We start from the raw sequence: 17,663 nt of genomic DNA, 5'->3' as shown, positions 1-17,663 counted from the left end.
GGCAGTTAGGGGTGACCAGGCCAGCAGAGGAGGGAAGTTGGGGACAACTGGGCCTGCAAGGAAGGGTAGTCAGGGGGGACCCAGGCTGCAGGGGAGAGCAGTTGGGGGAAGACGTAGCCTGCAGGGGAGGGCAGTTAGGGGCAATCAGGCTGGCAGGGGAATGGTTAGGGGGTGATCAGGCTGGTAGGCAGAAGCAGTTAGGGGCAATCAGGCAGGCAGGTAGGTGAGCAGTTGGGAGCCAGCAGTTCTGGATTATGAGAGGGATGTCTAGCTGCCCGTTTAGGCCCGATCCCGGGCAGTCAGATATCCCTCGAAGGGTCCCAGATTAGAGAGGGTGCAGGCTGGGCTGAGGGATACACCCTCCCTTGCACGAATTTTGTGCACCGGGCCTCTAGTAATAAATATAAATTTGGTCTTCATTCTGGTTTCTGGCACAGAGCTCCTAAAACGTTTTAATTTCTTAAGCCATGAGAATGATAAAGGTGTGTTTTGTTATGAGGTGACTTTTGCACCCTCACCTAAAGAGGTGGGCTGGTTGCCAGAGGAACCAATTATATAATTAGAGGATTGGAAATTTCAGTCCTATCCCCAAACTTCCCAGGAGGGAAGAGGGGCTGGAAATTGAGTTCAATCACCAATGGCCATGATTTAATGAATCATGCCTATGTAATGGAGCCTCCATAGAAACCCAAAAAAGAGAATTCAGGGAGCTGAGGTGGTGAGCTACATGGAAGTGCTGGGTGACTGGCATGCTGAGAGGGCATGGAAGCTCCAAGCCCCTTCCCCGTACCTTGCCCTATGCCTCAATTTATCTGGCTGTTCCTGATTTATATCCTTTTATAATATACTGGTAATCTAGTATATTATAAGTAAGTGAAATGTTGAGTTCTGTGAGCCATTCTAGGAAATTAATTGAACCCGAGGAGGGAACCCCCAATCCATAGCTGGTCTGTCAAGCACAGGTGACCTGAAGTTGAGGGTGTGGGGAGCTGTCTTATGGGACCGAACCTTGTGTGATCTGCTGCTAACTCTGGTGGATATTGTCAGATTGAATTGAATTGTAAGGTACCTAGCTGGTTTCCAAAAACCCATACATTGTAATTGTTGCATCCAGACCCCTTTATTACTAAAATGTAAGCACCTTGTAAGATTTCAAGTTGTTTTGTTAGGAGACAAAGCTTTACATCAAAATAATAAATCTCTAGAGTAGAATTTAAGATGGGGATAAGGAAGGATTGTCTAGACACACCAGAAATAATTTTGTGTTATTGGTTATCTGCTTAGAATGTCAGCCCAACTAAGAGTCTGTTTATTAGTAACCCTCAACTTACGACCCTACTGGTTCTTGACTACGGTTGAAAGGCTACCCATGTCCTATTGTTGAAAATATTTCAAAATGTAATAATATAAAATAGCTATACACTTTTATATATAGTAGATATGTACAGCTTTTGTTGTCCTTTTGCCTTAGTGTCCATTGTGACAGTGTTATAAAACATTATTATTGGTTTCTTGTAGGAAGAGTATGAAGAATTGCTTCGTTATACTATAGTGACTCCAAATCCTGAACCAGGTATTTCACAGCCATCTCATTCTAAGGGTGAAATGGTGCCAGATGTTAGATTTCATACTATAATTGATGATATTCTCCATAATCAAGGTTATGTATATTTTTAAAAACATCTCTTAATTTAAGATTTTATTTGAGCTTATTAATGCAATTGACTTATGATTGTGAAAATGCTCCAGTCAATGGTGAATATTACTATTATCTGGAGAAACTCTTTACATTTTAATATGTTTTTCTTGGCTCTTATATGACAGTTGGATCTTTGAGGTTCCTTTGACTATTATTTTTCTGAAAAGTAATAAATTTAAAGCAACACTGTAGCCATTGCATGTCTCTTAATGAAATATGTAACATCTCTGTATTTATTCTGATGGTTATTTGTCAGGATTATCTTGAAAAATAAATGTCCAACCCCCCAAATTAAAGATGGTCCATAGGTAGCACTGAAAACCCCTTGAGTTTATGAACCGTGTGCTAGGACTTTGTTAGCAGTATTTATATAGGCATAGAGGACTGTTTGAATTATCACCACAAACATGAATCATTCTTGGACTATGTCAGTGACAGAATTGAGAGCTAATACAAATCAGGATGTATGATGATTGATGAGCAAAAGGTTGAAAAAGAAGTATGAAGCTCCTTTTACCTATTTGTCCCTTGTTTAGTAAAGAACAGGATCCCAACAGCTCACTCTAAATAAGGGTACAGAAATCCCTTATAAAACAGCTCTAACAATGGGCAGTTATCAATAATAAGTAAACTGTAACAATCCCTCCTTGAAGGCACATGACACAGCCTACTCACAGTCAGCAGGCTCCTCGTTTTCTGATAAGTCACAGCCTTAGTGTCTACTGTCCTTCTCCCTCTGTAGACATGCCGTTTTCATTGCTTCTCAATCTGACCTATTGCATTAGATCAACAAATAGATCACAGTTGTAAAATACATATACTCATTCTACTGAATACTTTCTATCTAGATTTATTGATCTTTAAGAGATACAACTCTTGACTTGATTAATTTTTATATCAGTGATATTGACCATGTTTTGATTATACTGGCACCTCAACATGGAGTTCCTACTGAGCAAACGCAAAGTGCTGCATACTCCTTACAAATGAATTTAGGCAATTACTAGTAGTGTACTAGCCCTCTAAACCTCTGCCCTCAAGGCGGTCACCAAAAGCTTGTTTCCTTATCCACTGGCTACAGTATTACTGTATTGTTGTCCCAGTGACACAACACAGGAGTCCTTTCCTTGCCCCAACTCTGCACCCTTTCAAGGTAACCACTTGGGACTTAAGACCCTTGTTCTTTTCTAGTATGTAAGGTAGTATTTCTTTATGCTCTGCCTTTATCACAAAGGACTTGAGACCTAAGCATACGACATGCAGTGAATTTAGATTATTCTGATTTACACATAGACTTGGTTAGAATGGACTATGTAAAATTATCATCCCATTCCCTTTATTAGTATTGACGTTGTTTAGTATAAGTGAGGTAGGTGTGTCAGAGTTGGCAGAGTCATTCTTGTGAGGTTTTCTCACTTTCCTTTTCACCACATATTGACTAAAGGTTCCTGAGGTGGAAGTAAGGAAGTCCCTGTTTGGGGGGAACCGGTGTCACTTTAGTTTGATTGCAACTAGTGAAAAGCAGCCTGTCCCTGGAAATATCCATTGTTATTAGACAGCATAGCCTTTTCTAAGTTCCAATGTCATTCATCCACTGATCCTCAATGTGAATTGAATGCCACAGTAGACTGAATTCTCTTTCATCCATATTTGGTGGGTGGAATCCAGTTTATTAATAATATGACTTTTTCTAGTTTCAGAGTCTTACTTTATTCTTGTTTTTTGTTTTAATGTTCCTCTAATCCCACCAAAGATCTTTGTTCTAAAATCTTATTTATATACCTCAACCTTCTTAAATTAGGTGTGTGTGAACAGGTATTTTATTTAAAAGTGCTTTGGGGTATTTTTCTTTACAGTAAGAAGAGAAAGAGAAACAAGGACGGAAGTTAGAAAAGGACGGGATTTAAATATTTCAAGTCATTCAAAGACAGAAGGTATTTTCCTTAGCTTGTTTTTATTAATATACAACGTTTTGTGGTTTGATGAATATTATCTATGTAGTAAGAGGAGTATTTTAGCATATTACTTATTGGCAGGATTTTAAAATGCTGTTGTTGCTAATTTATTGAGTAATACTATTTAAAATAATTTTATAATGATGAAAATTGTCTTAAGTACAATTAAGACAAACAGTTTTGCTCTAACCGGTTTGGCTCAGTGGATAGAGCGTTGGCCTGTGGACTGAAAGGTTCCAGGTTCAATTCTAGTCAAGGGCATGTACCTGGGTTGCGGATACATCTCCAGTAGGAGGTGTGCAGGACGCAGCTGTTCAGTGTTTCTCATTGATATTTTTAATATTATATTCCTCTACCTTCCTCTTTGTAAAAAATCAATAAAATATATTAAAAATAAAAAAGACAAACAGGTTTATTTGTTATAGTATGTGATATCCTTAAATCTTCTAAGTTAAAAGGCAGTTTTCTTTTTAATATATTTTTATTGTTTTCTGAGAGGAAAGGAGAGGGAGAGAGAAAGAAACGTCACTGATGAGAAAGAACCATTGATCAGCTGCCTTCTGCATGCCCTCTACTGGGGACTGAACCCGCAACCCACGCATGTGCCCTTGACCAGAAACTACCGAGACTCTTTAATCTGCAACCAATACTTTATCCATTGGGTCAAACCAGCTAGTGCAAGAGGGCAAATATTTTTAAAGATTCAAAAGGATATCAGATAGTTTGGCTGATTTAAAATTTTTCATAATGCATTATTTTCCATTTTCAGGCATTTGCGTACTAACTTTATGATTTTCTTCCTATCTTTATTCCACATGTTCTATCATTTAAGTGTTTTTCTTCACAAATATTCATTTTTAGCTTTTATTTTAAAAGAAAATATGTTACATATGTTATTACTGTTTATAGCATAAAACTAATATATACTTGATACAAATAGAAAGCAATGGTAAAAATAAATGCAACTCAAACAAAGTTATTAAAGTTTGGTTGAATACTATGGGTGGTATTGTGTTCAGCCTGATTAGCAAGTGGTGCAGAGGTTTTAAAAGCATACTAGCACCAGATTGAAACTTTTTCTTTGACATAGAATAAGTAATACGGTAAAAATAGAACACTTTTGCTTGGGGACTGAAGGGTCCCAGGTTCGATTCCGGTCAAGGGCATGTACCTTGGTTGCGGGCATATCCCCAGTGGGGGGTGTGCAAGAGGCAGCTGATCGATGACTCTCTCTCATCGATGTTTCTAACTCTGTATCTCTCTCCCTTTCTCTCTGTACAAAATCAATAAAATATATTAAAAAAAAAAAATAGAACACTTTTTATACTAGGCGATTCAATGTTATTTAATATAAGGGCCTTTTAAGGCACCATATAAGAAATGCCTCTCACTTATATAGAAGGTTTGGGCAATGTAATTTCTGAAGGATCTTCCAAGGCCTTTTTTTTTTCCTTCTTTTATTTTTATTAGTATTTATTTCATGCTGCATTTACTCACAGGCCAGAAGTTTTTGTTTCTTCCGTTTCTCCTGGGGTATCTTTTTCTTCCGTGCAACTCTTCTTCTGGTTTGGAAGTCTGTTCTTTTTCAGTAAGCATCATCTCAATGTGGCAGGGAGAGCTCATGTATAGGTTCATCTGCCCACGAGCTCTGTGAGTTCTGTACTGCATCTTAAGAGTTTTCTTCACCTGGATATGCTCAGTGACCAGAGACTCTACATCTAAACCCTGAAGCTCAGCATTACTCTCTACATTTTTAAGTATGTGCAGCAAAAAATTAGCACTCTTTTTGGGCCACTGACTCTGTGTCCAGCACAACTGTTTGGGCTGGGCACACCTACCAACTCCACCATTGTAACAACAGAATAGCACACACAGCTTCTATAAAATGACATCCTTTCAATACTTGGTGTCTTTTTGAATTCCCATCCCTATGATGGCCTTGGCAGTTTCACAAGTGTTCTTAAAGTGAACTTAAAGATCTGAACCTCTTAATTTGCATGATTTTGTGGGGTTTTCTTGGTCAAGTGAATAGCGAACCATGATTCTATTTTTTTAAAGGTAATATATTAAAAAATAAATAAAAGCAGACCCCATGAGTGCGGATCTAGTTAGTAAAAGCTAGTAAAAAATACTATTCATGTTGCCTTATTCTTTGAGTTCCTAAACCATCTTCAGAATATATAGCTAGTGCTACATAGTGTGACTAGCCTAAACCATTTGTTGATATATTTTTATGCAAAACATACCTATTAGGGGATGATTTTCTTCCTTTTGCAGATAATTCTTGATTTACTTTTTAAGTAACAAGTTAGTAGATTTAACTTTATCTTTGTTTTGAGTCATTTAGTAAGGAAGAGAGAAAAGCCCTTCAATCTTAGTTACAGGACCCTCATAGCGAAAGTGTGATATGTAAGAAATGATGATCAGTAGTCTCTAATTCCAATATACATGTGTGATAAAATATTCTGTGCTTTTTTAAAGGTAGATACCAGTTCTCTTTTTGGCTCTCACTCCCATCCCCATACCTTGATATATGGGCAGAAGATAGGAGTATATGTACATACACACATATATATACGTGTGTGTGTGTGTGTGTGTGTGTGTGTGTATGTGTGTATGTATATATATTCCTCAACTATATGTTAAGGACAAACAAGGTATCTTATAGTTGAAAATCTGATAAATTAAACTATGAGTCTCTTTCCTACTTATAGTGCTGACATTTAGTAGTATTAAAACTCATCCCAGTGTTCTACATAAAGTAATAATGACTTATATACAACCACTCTGACCTTGGTCAATTACTTAACCCTTTCTGAACCTCAGTTTTGGAATCAGTAAAATAGATAAGAGTATGTATTTCTTAGGGTAGCATGTATTATGAGAGCCAATCCTTATAACATTTTTATTATAGAAACATACAAAGCACTTAGAAAATGCTGATATGATGACACAGATAATAATAGTGAAGCATCTTTACTTGAGTATGGGAAGCATCTCATGCTGATTAGTCCTAAATCAGTGACAATACTAAAATTTAAAATATCCAGATTAAGTACACTGAACGGTCATTTCTCTGCATTTTTCTCAGCCTCTATAGTAACTGAATTCTTCCACCCTTCCAATATAAGTCCTCACCAGTTTGGGTTGTTTTCAATTTGCCATAACCACTACAACTTTTTTCCTCCTAGGTTTATCACCAGTATCATCACCAAGGAAGCCTTTTCACCCGGTCATGGATTTTTTCAGTTCAAATATTTTACGCGACTCTTCCACACCAGGGTCTAATTCTAGTCCTGCAGGTGTCCATGAAATAATTGCGGGCAATCCTGTTGTTTCTGAAGAAAACCTTCAAAAGGTGGAAAGTGTACTGGATCTTTGGAGTTCAGGTCTTAAGGTAGCTTTGTTGGATTAGTATAATAGTTTTGCTCTTAATTCCAGTTTTTCTTTTATTTAAAATAAAAGGTTCTTTTTAATCTTTAGTTGTAGGAGATCAGTCCAATGTCTAAAATCTGTGCTTCTCAGTCTTTAATGTCCATATGAATCCCCTAGGAATTCTGTTGAACTTCAGCTTTTTATTAAATTGTTTTTGAGGACCTGAGATTATGCATTTCTAACAAGATCCCAGGTGATGCTGCTGATTCAAAAAAACATACTTTGAATAGCAAGGTTTTATATAGTTTATGGAACAGTCTACTGAATTTCTCAGATGTTCTGAAAGACTGTATGTGACAGAGACACTCAGTGAGCCTTTACTATATTGTAGCTATGACTAATGAAAATGTCTCCTTTAAATGAAATACAAAGTCCCAATTTTAGCAATATGTATTCATTTTATAGCCATTCTTACAGCAACCACAATGTATAACTGATATCTCTATAAAAATTGATGTTTATTTGTAGTAATGTTAGTGGCCTTTAAATAAAACAAAGTATTACAGAAATGGCAGGGAGCCTGGCCGGTTTGGCTCAGCAGTTGAGCATCAACCCAGGACCCAAAAAGCTGCCAGTTTGTTTCCCGGTCAGTGCGCATGCCTGGGTCATGGGCTCAATCTTCAGTAGGGGTACGTGCAGGAATATGATGTTCCTCTCTCATTAATGTTTTTCTCTCATATCTCTCTCTCTCTCTCTTTTTCTCTCTCTAAAAATCAATAAAAACATTAAAAAAAAAAAAAGACTTGCTTTAAAAAAATGTTTACCAAAAAAAGAAGTGGTAGGGTTCTTTTTGCTAATTAAAAAATATATAGTTGAGAAAAATAACCATTTTTCTGAAGATAGTTTGAGAAAATAAAGCTGAATATTCACATGGATAGAGAAATTATGGTCATAAGAGTTCTGTGGCATCTATATTTCTCTGTTATTTGAACTATAAATCCCAGATATAATCTTTTAGTATAGTTTCTACCATTTACCTCATGGAACAGGTTTCATACTTCTTTTCATGCTGTAAGTCAACTGTAGTGGTGTACCACCAACCACTAAAATTGTTCTAGGTTCAATTAACCATATTATCTAATTTTTGATAACATGATTATTTGGCCTTTTTTATTTATTCCAGTCAGGAGAGAAAAGGGGTCAGACTCAGCAGCGTGTTAAGGTAGCCATTGTGATAAATTATTTGGGGTAAGAAAGATCAGCTCCCATGGCTCCTACAATCCACCTCTATCTAAATACCATCTAGTCCTATGGCTCAGCCTAGTGCATGGCCCTGCATTTCCTTTTCCCTGACCCAACTTCATATGGACATTTAAGTTCTTGAATAAACAGAATAAAACGTGAAGTTTTTTTAAATGACAAGATTTAATACAAAGTAACTTAAAAAATGCTTATCTTTAGTATGGTGAATGTGAACTAAGAGGAGTTGAAACTGTTGAACTTGTAAATGTTTTAATTAGTGATTTTTTTTTAAAAATTGCTTTCATGTTAATTGCTTGTTCTGATTTTTTAAAAGAAGTGTTTCTTAATTTCGGTGTAATTTTAAAAAGCACTATTAAGGAACAAACTGCTTAGTTATCAGTATGTTTATTTTTCAGTCAAACGTCATATCTGAACTAACTAAATGGAGACTAAATTTTATTGACTGGCACCGTATGGAAATGAAAAAGGAGAAAGAAAAACATGCAGCACATTTAAAACAACTATGCAACCAGATCAACAGCTTGAAGGAGCTGCAAAAAGCCTATGAAATCTCCATTGGGAGAAAAGATGAGGTGTCCTTTTTTATATTTCTTTTTAACTGAGATTCAGTAAATGTCTTGCTAGATAATAAATGTCAGGAAGTGCCCTAGTTGGTGTGGCTCAGTTGGTTGGAGTGTAGTCTGGTGCACCAGAAGGTCATTGATTTGATTCCCAGCCGTGGCAGGTGCAGAAGGCAACCAACAGATGTATCTCTCACATCTCTCTCTCTCTCACTCTCACCTTCCATCTCTTTCCCTTTCTCCCTCTCTGCCTCTCACCTTTTCCTTCTTCCTCTTTCCTTTCTGCCTTCCTCCCTAAGGAGCCAAGAAGTGGGGTTTTTTAAGAGTACATGCTAAATGTACATACTCATTTTTCCTTCCTAACTGCCCTTAAGAGCACTTACGGGAACCAGCATTATCCAGTTTTTAAGCCGTCTTTTCAGGGGCTGTTTTAAGTTTCTCACATTATATCTGTGATATGTCTTTATTCGCTGAAGAAGTCTGGTATTTTATTGATAAACAGCACCTTTGATTTCACTTTCTGTTAGCCTGTTAGGAATTTTAAAGTAAGGTTCAGGTGCATGCGAATTTTGTGCCTACGGACAACACCTTGAACAAAGCAGGTGGGCAACAGATCTGTGGCTGCCCCCAGAAGGATGGTGGCTTTCAGAGAGAGGGACTCCACAAACACCTCAACTGCTGGTCTGTGGATGCAGCCCTCACTTTTAATTAACTGGATAAAGAGTCCGGTGTTTTTTAAAAATATATATACTTCTTTTGGTATTGCAAGGTATGATATAAAATTGAACATTTTTCATAGTTTACTTTTTTAAATAGATATTAGTATTAATCATTTTCTCTATTATCCTCAAAACTCCATCTTATGTCTTTTAATTTTAAAGTATCACACATAAAAAAGAGTTGTACATATATGTCCAATTTTTAAAAACAAAGAAAGTAGATAGCCACCACCATACAACTTTAGAAAGAGAATATTAACAATATCTTAGAATGTGTGCCCCTTTCCACTTTTAAAAATTATTTAAAGAAACCAGAATAAATATCTCTCAGTAAATATGGCCAATTTACAAAGTCTCTTTTTGTGGCCATTTTTAGATAGACTTTTCAGCTACTCGATACTTTATAAGAGAGATTATTGTCTTAGGATTTAAAAGCCTCCATAATTTTTTTTTTTTTTCAAAAAACAAGAACAAGCCCAGCCATTATGACTCAGTGGTTGAGCATAGACCTATAGACAGGTTATGGTTCGATTCCTAATCAGGGCACATGCCTGGGTTGCGAACTTGATCCCTAGTAGGAGTCGTGCAGGATGATTCTCATCAATGATCTTTCTATCTCTCTCTCCCTTTCCCTTCCTCTCTCTGAAATCAATAAAGACATTTTAAAATATAATAATAATAATAATAATAAATAACAAGAATAATAACACTGAAGAAGTACATCAGAGTATGACTATTTTCTTTTATGAGTTTATTGAATTCAGAAAAAAAATTATTAAAGGATAGAGTTATTGAGCCCAGCCAGCCAGCATGTCTCAGTGTGACTCAGTGGTTGAGTATTGACATATGAACCAGGAGGTCATGGTTCCATACTGGGGGTTTTGGCTCAACTCCCAGCAGGGGGCATGTAGGAGTCTGCTGATCAATGATTCTCATCGTGGATGTTTCTCTCTTTCTTTCTCTCTAAAACCAATAAAAATATTTTTTTAATAAAATAGTTATTGAGAAACTTATAGTCCAAGGTACTAAAGGTATTTAGGGACTAGGAAGATATATAAAATCTGGCCTCTGCCCTCAATCCTAGTCAATAAATACTTTTTGTATATGTAGCAAAACTTTCAATGTATGTTTATTTTTCTTGAATTAAATGTCAATATCATATAGGGTAGGGCACAAGTAGGTTTATGTGAAACACAGTTTATTCTTGTATTATTTTTTAATTATTGTGTTATTTCCCACAGGAATAACTGTAAACCTACTTGTGTCCCACCCTATATTAATTTTCATGTACATAAATTTATTTTGGTGATTACCAAGATTTACATAAATGAAATTTCTTTACTCTTTTTTTCCCCTTCATATAGTGTATTCATGTGGAGAAGTTTTTTTGTCTTTTAAAAGATAATAATGAAGTTAACTGGATGAATATATTAGTGAACCATTGATATTCCTTAGCACTTTTGGATATATGAGAAAAATCACTTTACTAGCAGCTGTTATTGTAACATCACAATAATTGGCCTAATTGCTGTTCATAGGTGATTTCCAGCTTGTCTCATGCTATAGGCAAGCAAAAGGAAAGGATAGAGTTGATGAGAACATTCTTCCACTGGCGAATTGGACATGTCAAATCCAGACAGGATGTAAGTATAAAAATGAAAAGATGACTGGCAAATATTAGACTTCTAAATTTAAAATTGTTTAGGATCACATTTTAGAACTGTTATTAAAGTCAATGAAGGATTTATTATCTAATAAGTCAAAATGAATTTAATGCTTTTTTTTAAGAAATTTGATTTTGGTATAGTTTGGGAAAAAATACCCCATATTTTATAGATCTATTGATATATCATTTCCTTTGTCACAATAGGGTAGTAGGGATTGTACCTAAATTACAAATGTCTTAGTAATGGAACCCTTTAACAAATTTGACTCAAAAATGATTATGTGGAGAAAGAATTTACAGCCTTTAACATATCATATGCTTCCCATTTTGTTTCTCCTTCTAAAATGCCTGAATACATTCTCCTCAAAAGAGGCAACACTACAGTTTTCCTAGCTAATAAATAGGTAATATGCAAATTAACCATCACTCCATCACAAAGATGGCAGTGCCCATAGCCACAAGGTGGAGGCACCCAGTCCTCTCAGCCCGCTGGAGTTCCCCAGTCCCAAGGGGGTAGCCCCTGAGAACAGGCAGCGTGAGCGGCCTGGCGGAATGCTTGCTTCCTCGCTGCAGCTTGCCTGCGTTCTGTGCCTGACCACAGATGGGCCCCTGGCCAGGCTGGAGCATGGATGGGCCTCTGGGCTGTAGAGAGTCTCTGGGCAGTAGACGTGGAGTGGCCAGGCCCCACAGAGAGCTACTGGCACACGGATTCCTACTAGTAAATTATAAAATTGCATAAATGTTTGTTGTGTAAACTTGCATTAGAGTGAAAATTAAAGACATGTCTGTATAGTTTTTTAAAAATTATCCTCAGGCTGAAACCGCTTTGGCTCAATGGATAGAGTGTTGGCTTGGGGACTGAAGGGTCCCGGGTTCGATTCCGGTCAATGGCATGTACCTTGCTTGCTGGCATATCCCAGTAGGGGGTGTGCAAGAGGCAGCTGATCGATGACTCTCTCTCATCGATGTTTCTAACTCTCTATCTCTCTCCCTTCCTCTCTACAAAATCAATAAAATATATTTAAAAAAAAAGATAAAAATTATCCTCAGTTTATACATAATTTAAATTTAAGAGCTAACTCAATATATCAGAGTCCAGGCAAACAGAGAGAATAATAAGTTATTGTATCAGAAGTGGAAAAACATGAATATGTATATATCCTACAAGAAAACAGAATATAAAGACTCAAGAGTGTGGGAGGCATATATATATATGTGTGTGTGTGTGTGTGTGTGTGTACTGTATATATATATACACACACACACATATATATAGTTTTAATGTAATGCTCATGTGAGCCATCGAGTGATCTCTGTGCATTGATTCCAATAAATTAATATTAAATGTTAATATTTTTAAACATTAATATTTAGTATTAATAACATCAATATTTAATATTCCACTATTAGGGAATAGGATTCCTCCTAATGCTTTCATTTTTTAATTAATCCCATTAGATCAGTCTACATTGATCAGACTGAAAAGAGCTATTTAAAATGAGTATTTAGACCATATTTTGAAAGTTATTTATCAAGTGACATAATGAAAATAAATTGTTTTTATGTTAGCTGAAATAGTTGAGGCTGCCATCACTTTTTGAATAGCTTTTCAAATTTAAGAAGATTGAAAATTGGAACTACTTCTTCAAAAGAATTTAAATTCATTGATAAAAAGAATAGCATATGTTCCTGTTTGAATCAATTTGGCACTATATGTGATGCAAAGTATGTAAATTAAATTAATCTTGCTTATGGTGGTATCCACCAAGCCAAAGGGAAAACAATGCCATTTGAAGCCACAGTTACCTTTTTGTCTTCCAACCACTCTGTTGTCCTAGTCCTGGTTTCAGCTAAAAGTTTATGCAGATTCAGAACTAAGATGGCAAGTGGCAAATTAACCATTTTCTTTCATTTATTTTTTATTGTTGTTTTTCCCCTAACTTGATTAGTTACATCAAACAGTGATGTGTAATGGATAAGAAAGAGCTTCGGCTCTGGAATGAGGCAAGAATGGCTTTTCCCTGTCAAATTGGGCAGGTTACTTAACCTCTATAAGCCTGTTCTCTTTGCAGATAAGAATAATTAATTACACAGGATTAAATAATAATTTATGCACACTGCTCACCACTGTTATGTTTCTTTTTATTACTGCCAGTATATTTACCAGTGCACTGTGTTTTAAGGTTATAATACTTTCATTTAGGCTTATGAAGGGAAGCTCGCTGACCAGTACTTCCAGAGAACTTTACTGAAGAAAGTGTGGATAGCCTGGCATTCCACGGTGCAAAAGAAGTGGAAGGACGTGGTGGAGCGAGCTTGTCAAGCAAGAGCCGAGGAAGTTTGTGTCCAAATTTCCAATGATTATGAAAATAAAGTTGCTGTGGTAAAACAACTTTTTTTTTTTTTTTTAAACAAGATGGGTAGTATCACTCACTGTTACTTTACTGTAGTTAGGCAGAGTGACCCATTTCTAATTCCATTTAATGCAGTATATCTTCAAATGAGACTATGTGACTATTTGGGAAAGAACAATAATGAGTCAGATTTACAGTTTTATTTATTCTTTAAATGTTGTAACTCTGGCCTCCAAACTTATGTTGGAACTCTTGTACTATGTACAAGTGTCTTGACAATTTAAATCACTCATAGATCCTTATGTTTTCTTATAGTTCTTTTGGCTTTTATTTAGCCAAAAATAGAGACCAAAATCAAAAATGTTTATCCTCTTGTTAATTTAAATAAACTTTATTCATATAAAGTTGGATACAAATTGGAATTGTTTTCTCATTGATTTCTAATTATAAAATTAACATTGTTTCCATGAGAAAACATTTGAGACTCAAAATGAAATAAAAACTAATATATTGAAGAATGCAGTAGACCTTTTGAAATTTTGAAATAAAATACTAAAAGGAAAAAAATATTTCATCATTATAGTAAGAAGTTCTTAAAAATCAGTATCATATACAATTTTCTGCAATTGGAAATGACATGCAAAATATGGAGTCCCTTTAGATTTGGTCTTTGGTATGTGTTGCAACTAATACCACTTTGCACTTCAAATTCTATAGTATTTAGTTTTTTAAAATATTAATATTGCAGGCACTCAGTTAATTTTTTTTCTAAAGGGGTGAGGGCTATCTGTGGCTCTTAATGTATTTTGTTTAATATTCTATATTTTACATAAAAGATTTATGGTAAGAAATGATATATTGTTTTGTATAATTAAAACACATCAGCAACCTTCAGTGGGACTGGTATATAATACAATTCCCCTTGTTTGAACCTTGAGTTTATGGTTAGAAATGGAAATGGTTTGTTGACAGACATTAAAAGTAAGATGCACCATTTAAAATAAAGTGAGATACGCAGCAGAAGAGACATGTGGCCAGGCCAAGTGTTTTTAGTACCTGTATTTCACCTAAAAATACTTCACAGTGTAAGTCTACTTTTTAATAATAAATAATATCCTTCCTTGTATTACAACCCTTTTAAAAAAAAAAAAAATTGCCTTATTTTAGTTATCTGGAGCTTTGGAAAATGCAAAAGCTGAGATCCAAAGAATGCAACATGAAAAAGAGCACTTTGAAGATTCCATGAAGAAAGCTTTCATGAGGGGTGTGTGTGCATTAAATCTTGAAGCCATGACAATGTTTCAAAACAGAAATGATGCAGGTTAGTGCTTTACTTAAGAGTCTCTGCCTACTTTCAAAGAGAATTTGAGGTTTCAGTGATTAGTGTGGTCTACAGTACTAATTTTCTGCAATAGATATGTCTCATCCAGGCATACTATTTTTTTTTAATGTTAGTAACTTTTTTAATATATATATTTTATTGATTTTTTACAGAGAGGAAGAGAGGGATAGAGAGATAGAAACATCGATGAGAGAATCATTGATCAGCTGCCTCCTGCACACCCCCCACTGGGGATGTGCCCACAACCAAGGCACATGCCCTTGACCGGAATCGAACCCGGGACCTTTCAGTCTGCAGGCCAACGCTCTATCCACTGAGCCAAACCAGTTTCAGTGCACACTATTTTTTTTTAATACACACACATATACTAGTGGCCCAGTGCACGAAATTCTTGCACAGGCAGGGGGAGGGGGTGTTCCTCAGCCCCATCTGCACCCTCTCCAATCTGGGACCTCCTCGAAGGATTTCCTACTGCCGGTTTACAGGGATTGGGCCTAAACTGGCAGTCGGACATCCCTCTCACAATCCAGGACTGCTGGCTCCAGCTGCTTACCTGCCTGTCTAATTGCCCCTAACCATTCTGCCTGGCCAACCTGTTCGCCCCCAACTGACCCCCACTGATGGCCTGCTCACCCCCTACTGGCCCCTCTGCTGGTCTGCTTACCCCCAACAGCCCCTGCTATCCTATCCTGGCCTGATCACCACCTGGTGACCCAAGGTCCCAGCCCCTCCTTTTTTTTCTTTTTCTTTTTTTTCCTTTTTTCAGCGCCTCCTTGAGCAGAGGCCAGGGCCTGCTGGAAGCAATTATCTAGGGTTTATTTATCTTCTATAATTGAAACTTCGTAGCCTTGAGCTGAGGCCAGGGCCAGCCAGGGTGGGTGGGAAGCTTGGCTTCCTCTATTGCCGGGTAACCCAAGCCTCCTGCTTGCTCCAGCTCCATGGCTGGCCGCCATCTTGATTGGATTAATTTGCATATTCACTCTTGATTGTGGCTTGGCATAGCAGAGTGATGGTTAATTTGCATGTTTCTCTTTTAGTGTAGATATATATATTAACTAATTTCAGAGAGAAAGGAAGAGGGAGAGATAGAAACATTGATTGGCTACCTCCTACATGATCCTACTGGGGATCAAGCTCACAACTCAGGTATGTGCCCTTGACTGGAATTGAAACTGGGACCCTTCAGCCCGCAGGTGGATGCTCTATCCACTGAGCCAAACCAGCTGGGGCCAGGCACTGTATTTTTAACTTTATAGTGTCATATCTAGTTTTAAATCCATCATGAAAATTCACTTACTCAGGGTTACTTATGGTATTTTAGATCTGAGCAAGTAAACTGTTGACTCTTAAGTACATAGGCTCAGAGTTACAACAATTCTTTGAATGTCTATTGCCTTTAAGTGCAAAACATCCATCTTTGTCTTCTTTAAGTGGCCAATTTCCTGGGACTATTTTGTTGATTAAATATTTCTTATCTAGTCATGGTTTCTCATTTTTAAAATTGCTTGTTTTTCGGTTTAAGAGAAACTGCAATTAAAACTCATTTTCAAAAGTTATAAATAAAAGTTTTAATAATGCAATTTTCCTAATGTATCTGTCTTGTTAGAAAAAAAAACTAGTATTTGATTTTTTTTTTTTTGTCCTGATTTTCTACTGTCATCTGCAGTGTATCTCATGTGCAATATCCTAAATCTTATAGATCGTAAATTAGAAGTTTCTATGAAGAAGTCAAAGTGTGCCTGGCCAGAGTGGCTCAGTGGTTGAGCTTTGACCCATGCACCAGGAGGTCACAGTTCAATTCCCGTCTGGGCTGGATCCCCAGTTGGGGGCATGCAGGAGGCAGCCAATCAATTATTATTATTATTTTTTTTTATTGTTGATGTTTCTATCTCCCTCTTCCTTCCTTTCTGAAATCAATCCTATATAATAAAGAGTTAATATGCCAATTATAATGGATGGCAGAACGACCTTCTGGAATGACCTTCCAAGATAACTTTCCCGGATGACCAGTGGGGGGAAGAGGGGGGACGGCAGAGGGGCTGCTGCAAGGGCTGAGCCCCTTGCACAAATTTTGTGCATTGGGCCACTAGTAAAAATATATTTTTTAAAAAGAGAGAAGACAAAGTGTGACAACAAAAATAGCCTTTAAAATAATACCTGCCAATTTTCAAAGCAATTTTAGGAAGAGTAGAAAAATGCTTCATAATTGAAAAAATTTACCCCAGTTAAAGCAAGAATAGTTATTAAAACTTAGAAACAGGAACTGCATACTCACCCCATAAGGAGAATGGGTCATCTCTTCCAGTGAGTCCCTTGGCCAGACCTGACTTGTGTACTGGTCCCACATCTGATATGAATTCTGCCACCCACCTAAAAACAGACAGAATCACTTTCTATCAAAAGCATGTTAAACTCAATGTGTGTATTATTGATTTCAAAGCAAAAACAGTATTTTATATTGAATTAGCCTCTTTCATCAAATGATTTCAAAGGACCCATGCATTATAGCCCTCATTAAACTTCATTAATCAAAGTTTATATTTTTATATAAATTTAGTATAATAAAAGGACTTACCCTAAAGTCCCTATTTCTAGATGGAAAGAGGACAATATAGAAAACTATTTAAACATAGGGTTACACACTCCATTCAGATATTCTGAAAACCCTCACTATTGTCTTTGGTATCACAAAAATATGGTTTTAAGTAGAAATTTTAACCAAATTCTAAT

The 17,663-nt window shown here is 36.5% G+C and overlaps 2 protein-coding genes across 17 annotated transcripts in view; both read left to right on the top strand.

The window, feature by feature from the left end:
* Nucleotides 1-4,917, top strand: part of F2RL2 (coagulation factor II thrombin receptor like 2) — a 505,949-nt gene extending 501,032 nt beyond the window's left edge. The window contains exon 3 of the mRNA XM_084881291.1: nt 4,866-4,917. The gene's annotated coding sequence lies outside the window, so the exon portion shown is untranslated. The remainder of the gene's footprint in view (nt 1-4,865) is intronic.
* The window catches only part of POC5 (POC5 centriolar protein), a 32,564-nt gene that overhangs the window by 5,561 nt on the left and 9,340 nt on the right, over nt 1-17,663 (top strand). For 12 of the 16 annotated variants that reach the window (XM_084881279.1, XM_084881282.1, XM_084881272.1 and 9 more), the window contains 7 exons: nt 1,519-1,660; nt 3,556-3,633; nt 6,846-7,051; nt 8,688-8,864; nt 11,110-11,214; nt 13,441-13,620; nt 14,759-14,912. In XM_084881279.1, coding sequence (XP_084737405.1) covers nt 1,519-1,660; nt 3,556-3,633; nt 6,846-7,051; nt 8,688-8,864; nt 11,110-11,214; nt 13,441-13,620; nt 14,759-14,912 — 1,042 coding nt within the window. The remainder of the gene's footprint in view (nt 1-1,518; nt 1,661-3,555; nt 3,634-6,845; nt 7,052-8,687; nt 8,865-11,109; nt 11,215-13,440; nt 13,621-14,758; nt 14,913-17,663) is intronic. The other 4 variants (XM_084881275.1, XM_084881274.1, XM_084881277.1 and 1 more) reach the window with 1 other exon arrangement.

This window comes from Pipistrellus hanaki (assembly GCF_964339955.1).
Source record: "Pipistrellus hanaki genome assembly, chromosome: 4".
Classification (NCBI taxonomy): Eukaryota; Metazoa; Chordata; class Mammalia; order Chiroptera; family Vespertilionidae; genus Pipistrellus; species Pipistrellus hanaki.
The sequence above is the reverse complement of the archived record's forward strand: the minus strand, read 5'-3'. Positions and strand labels throughout refer to the sequence as shown.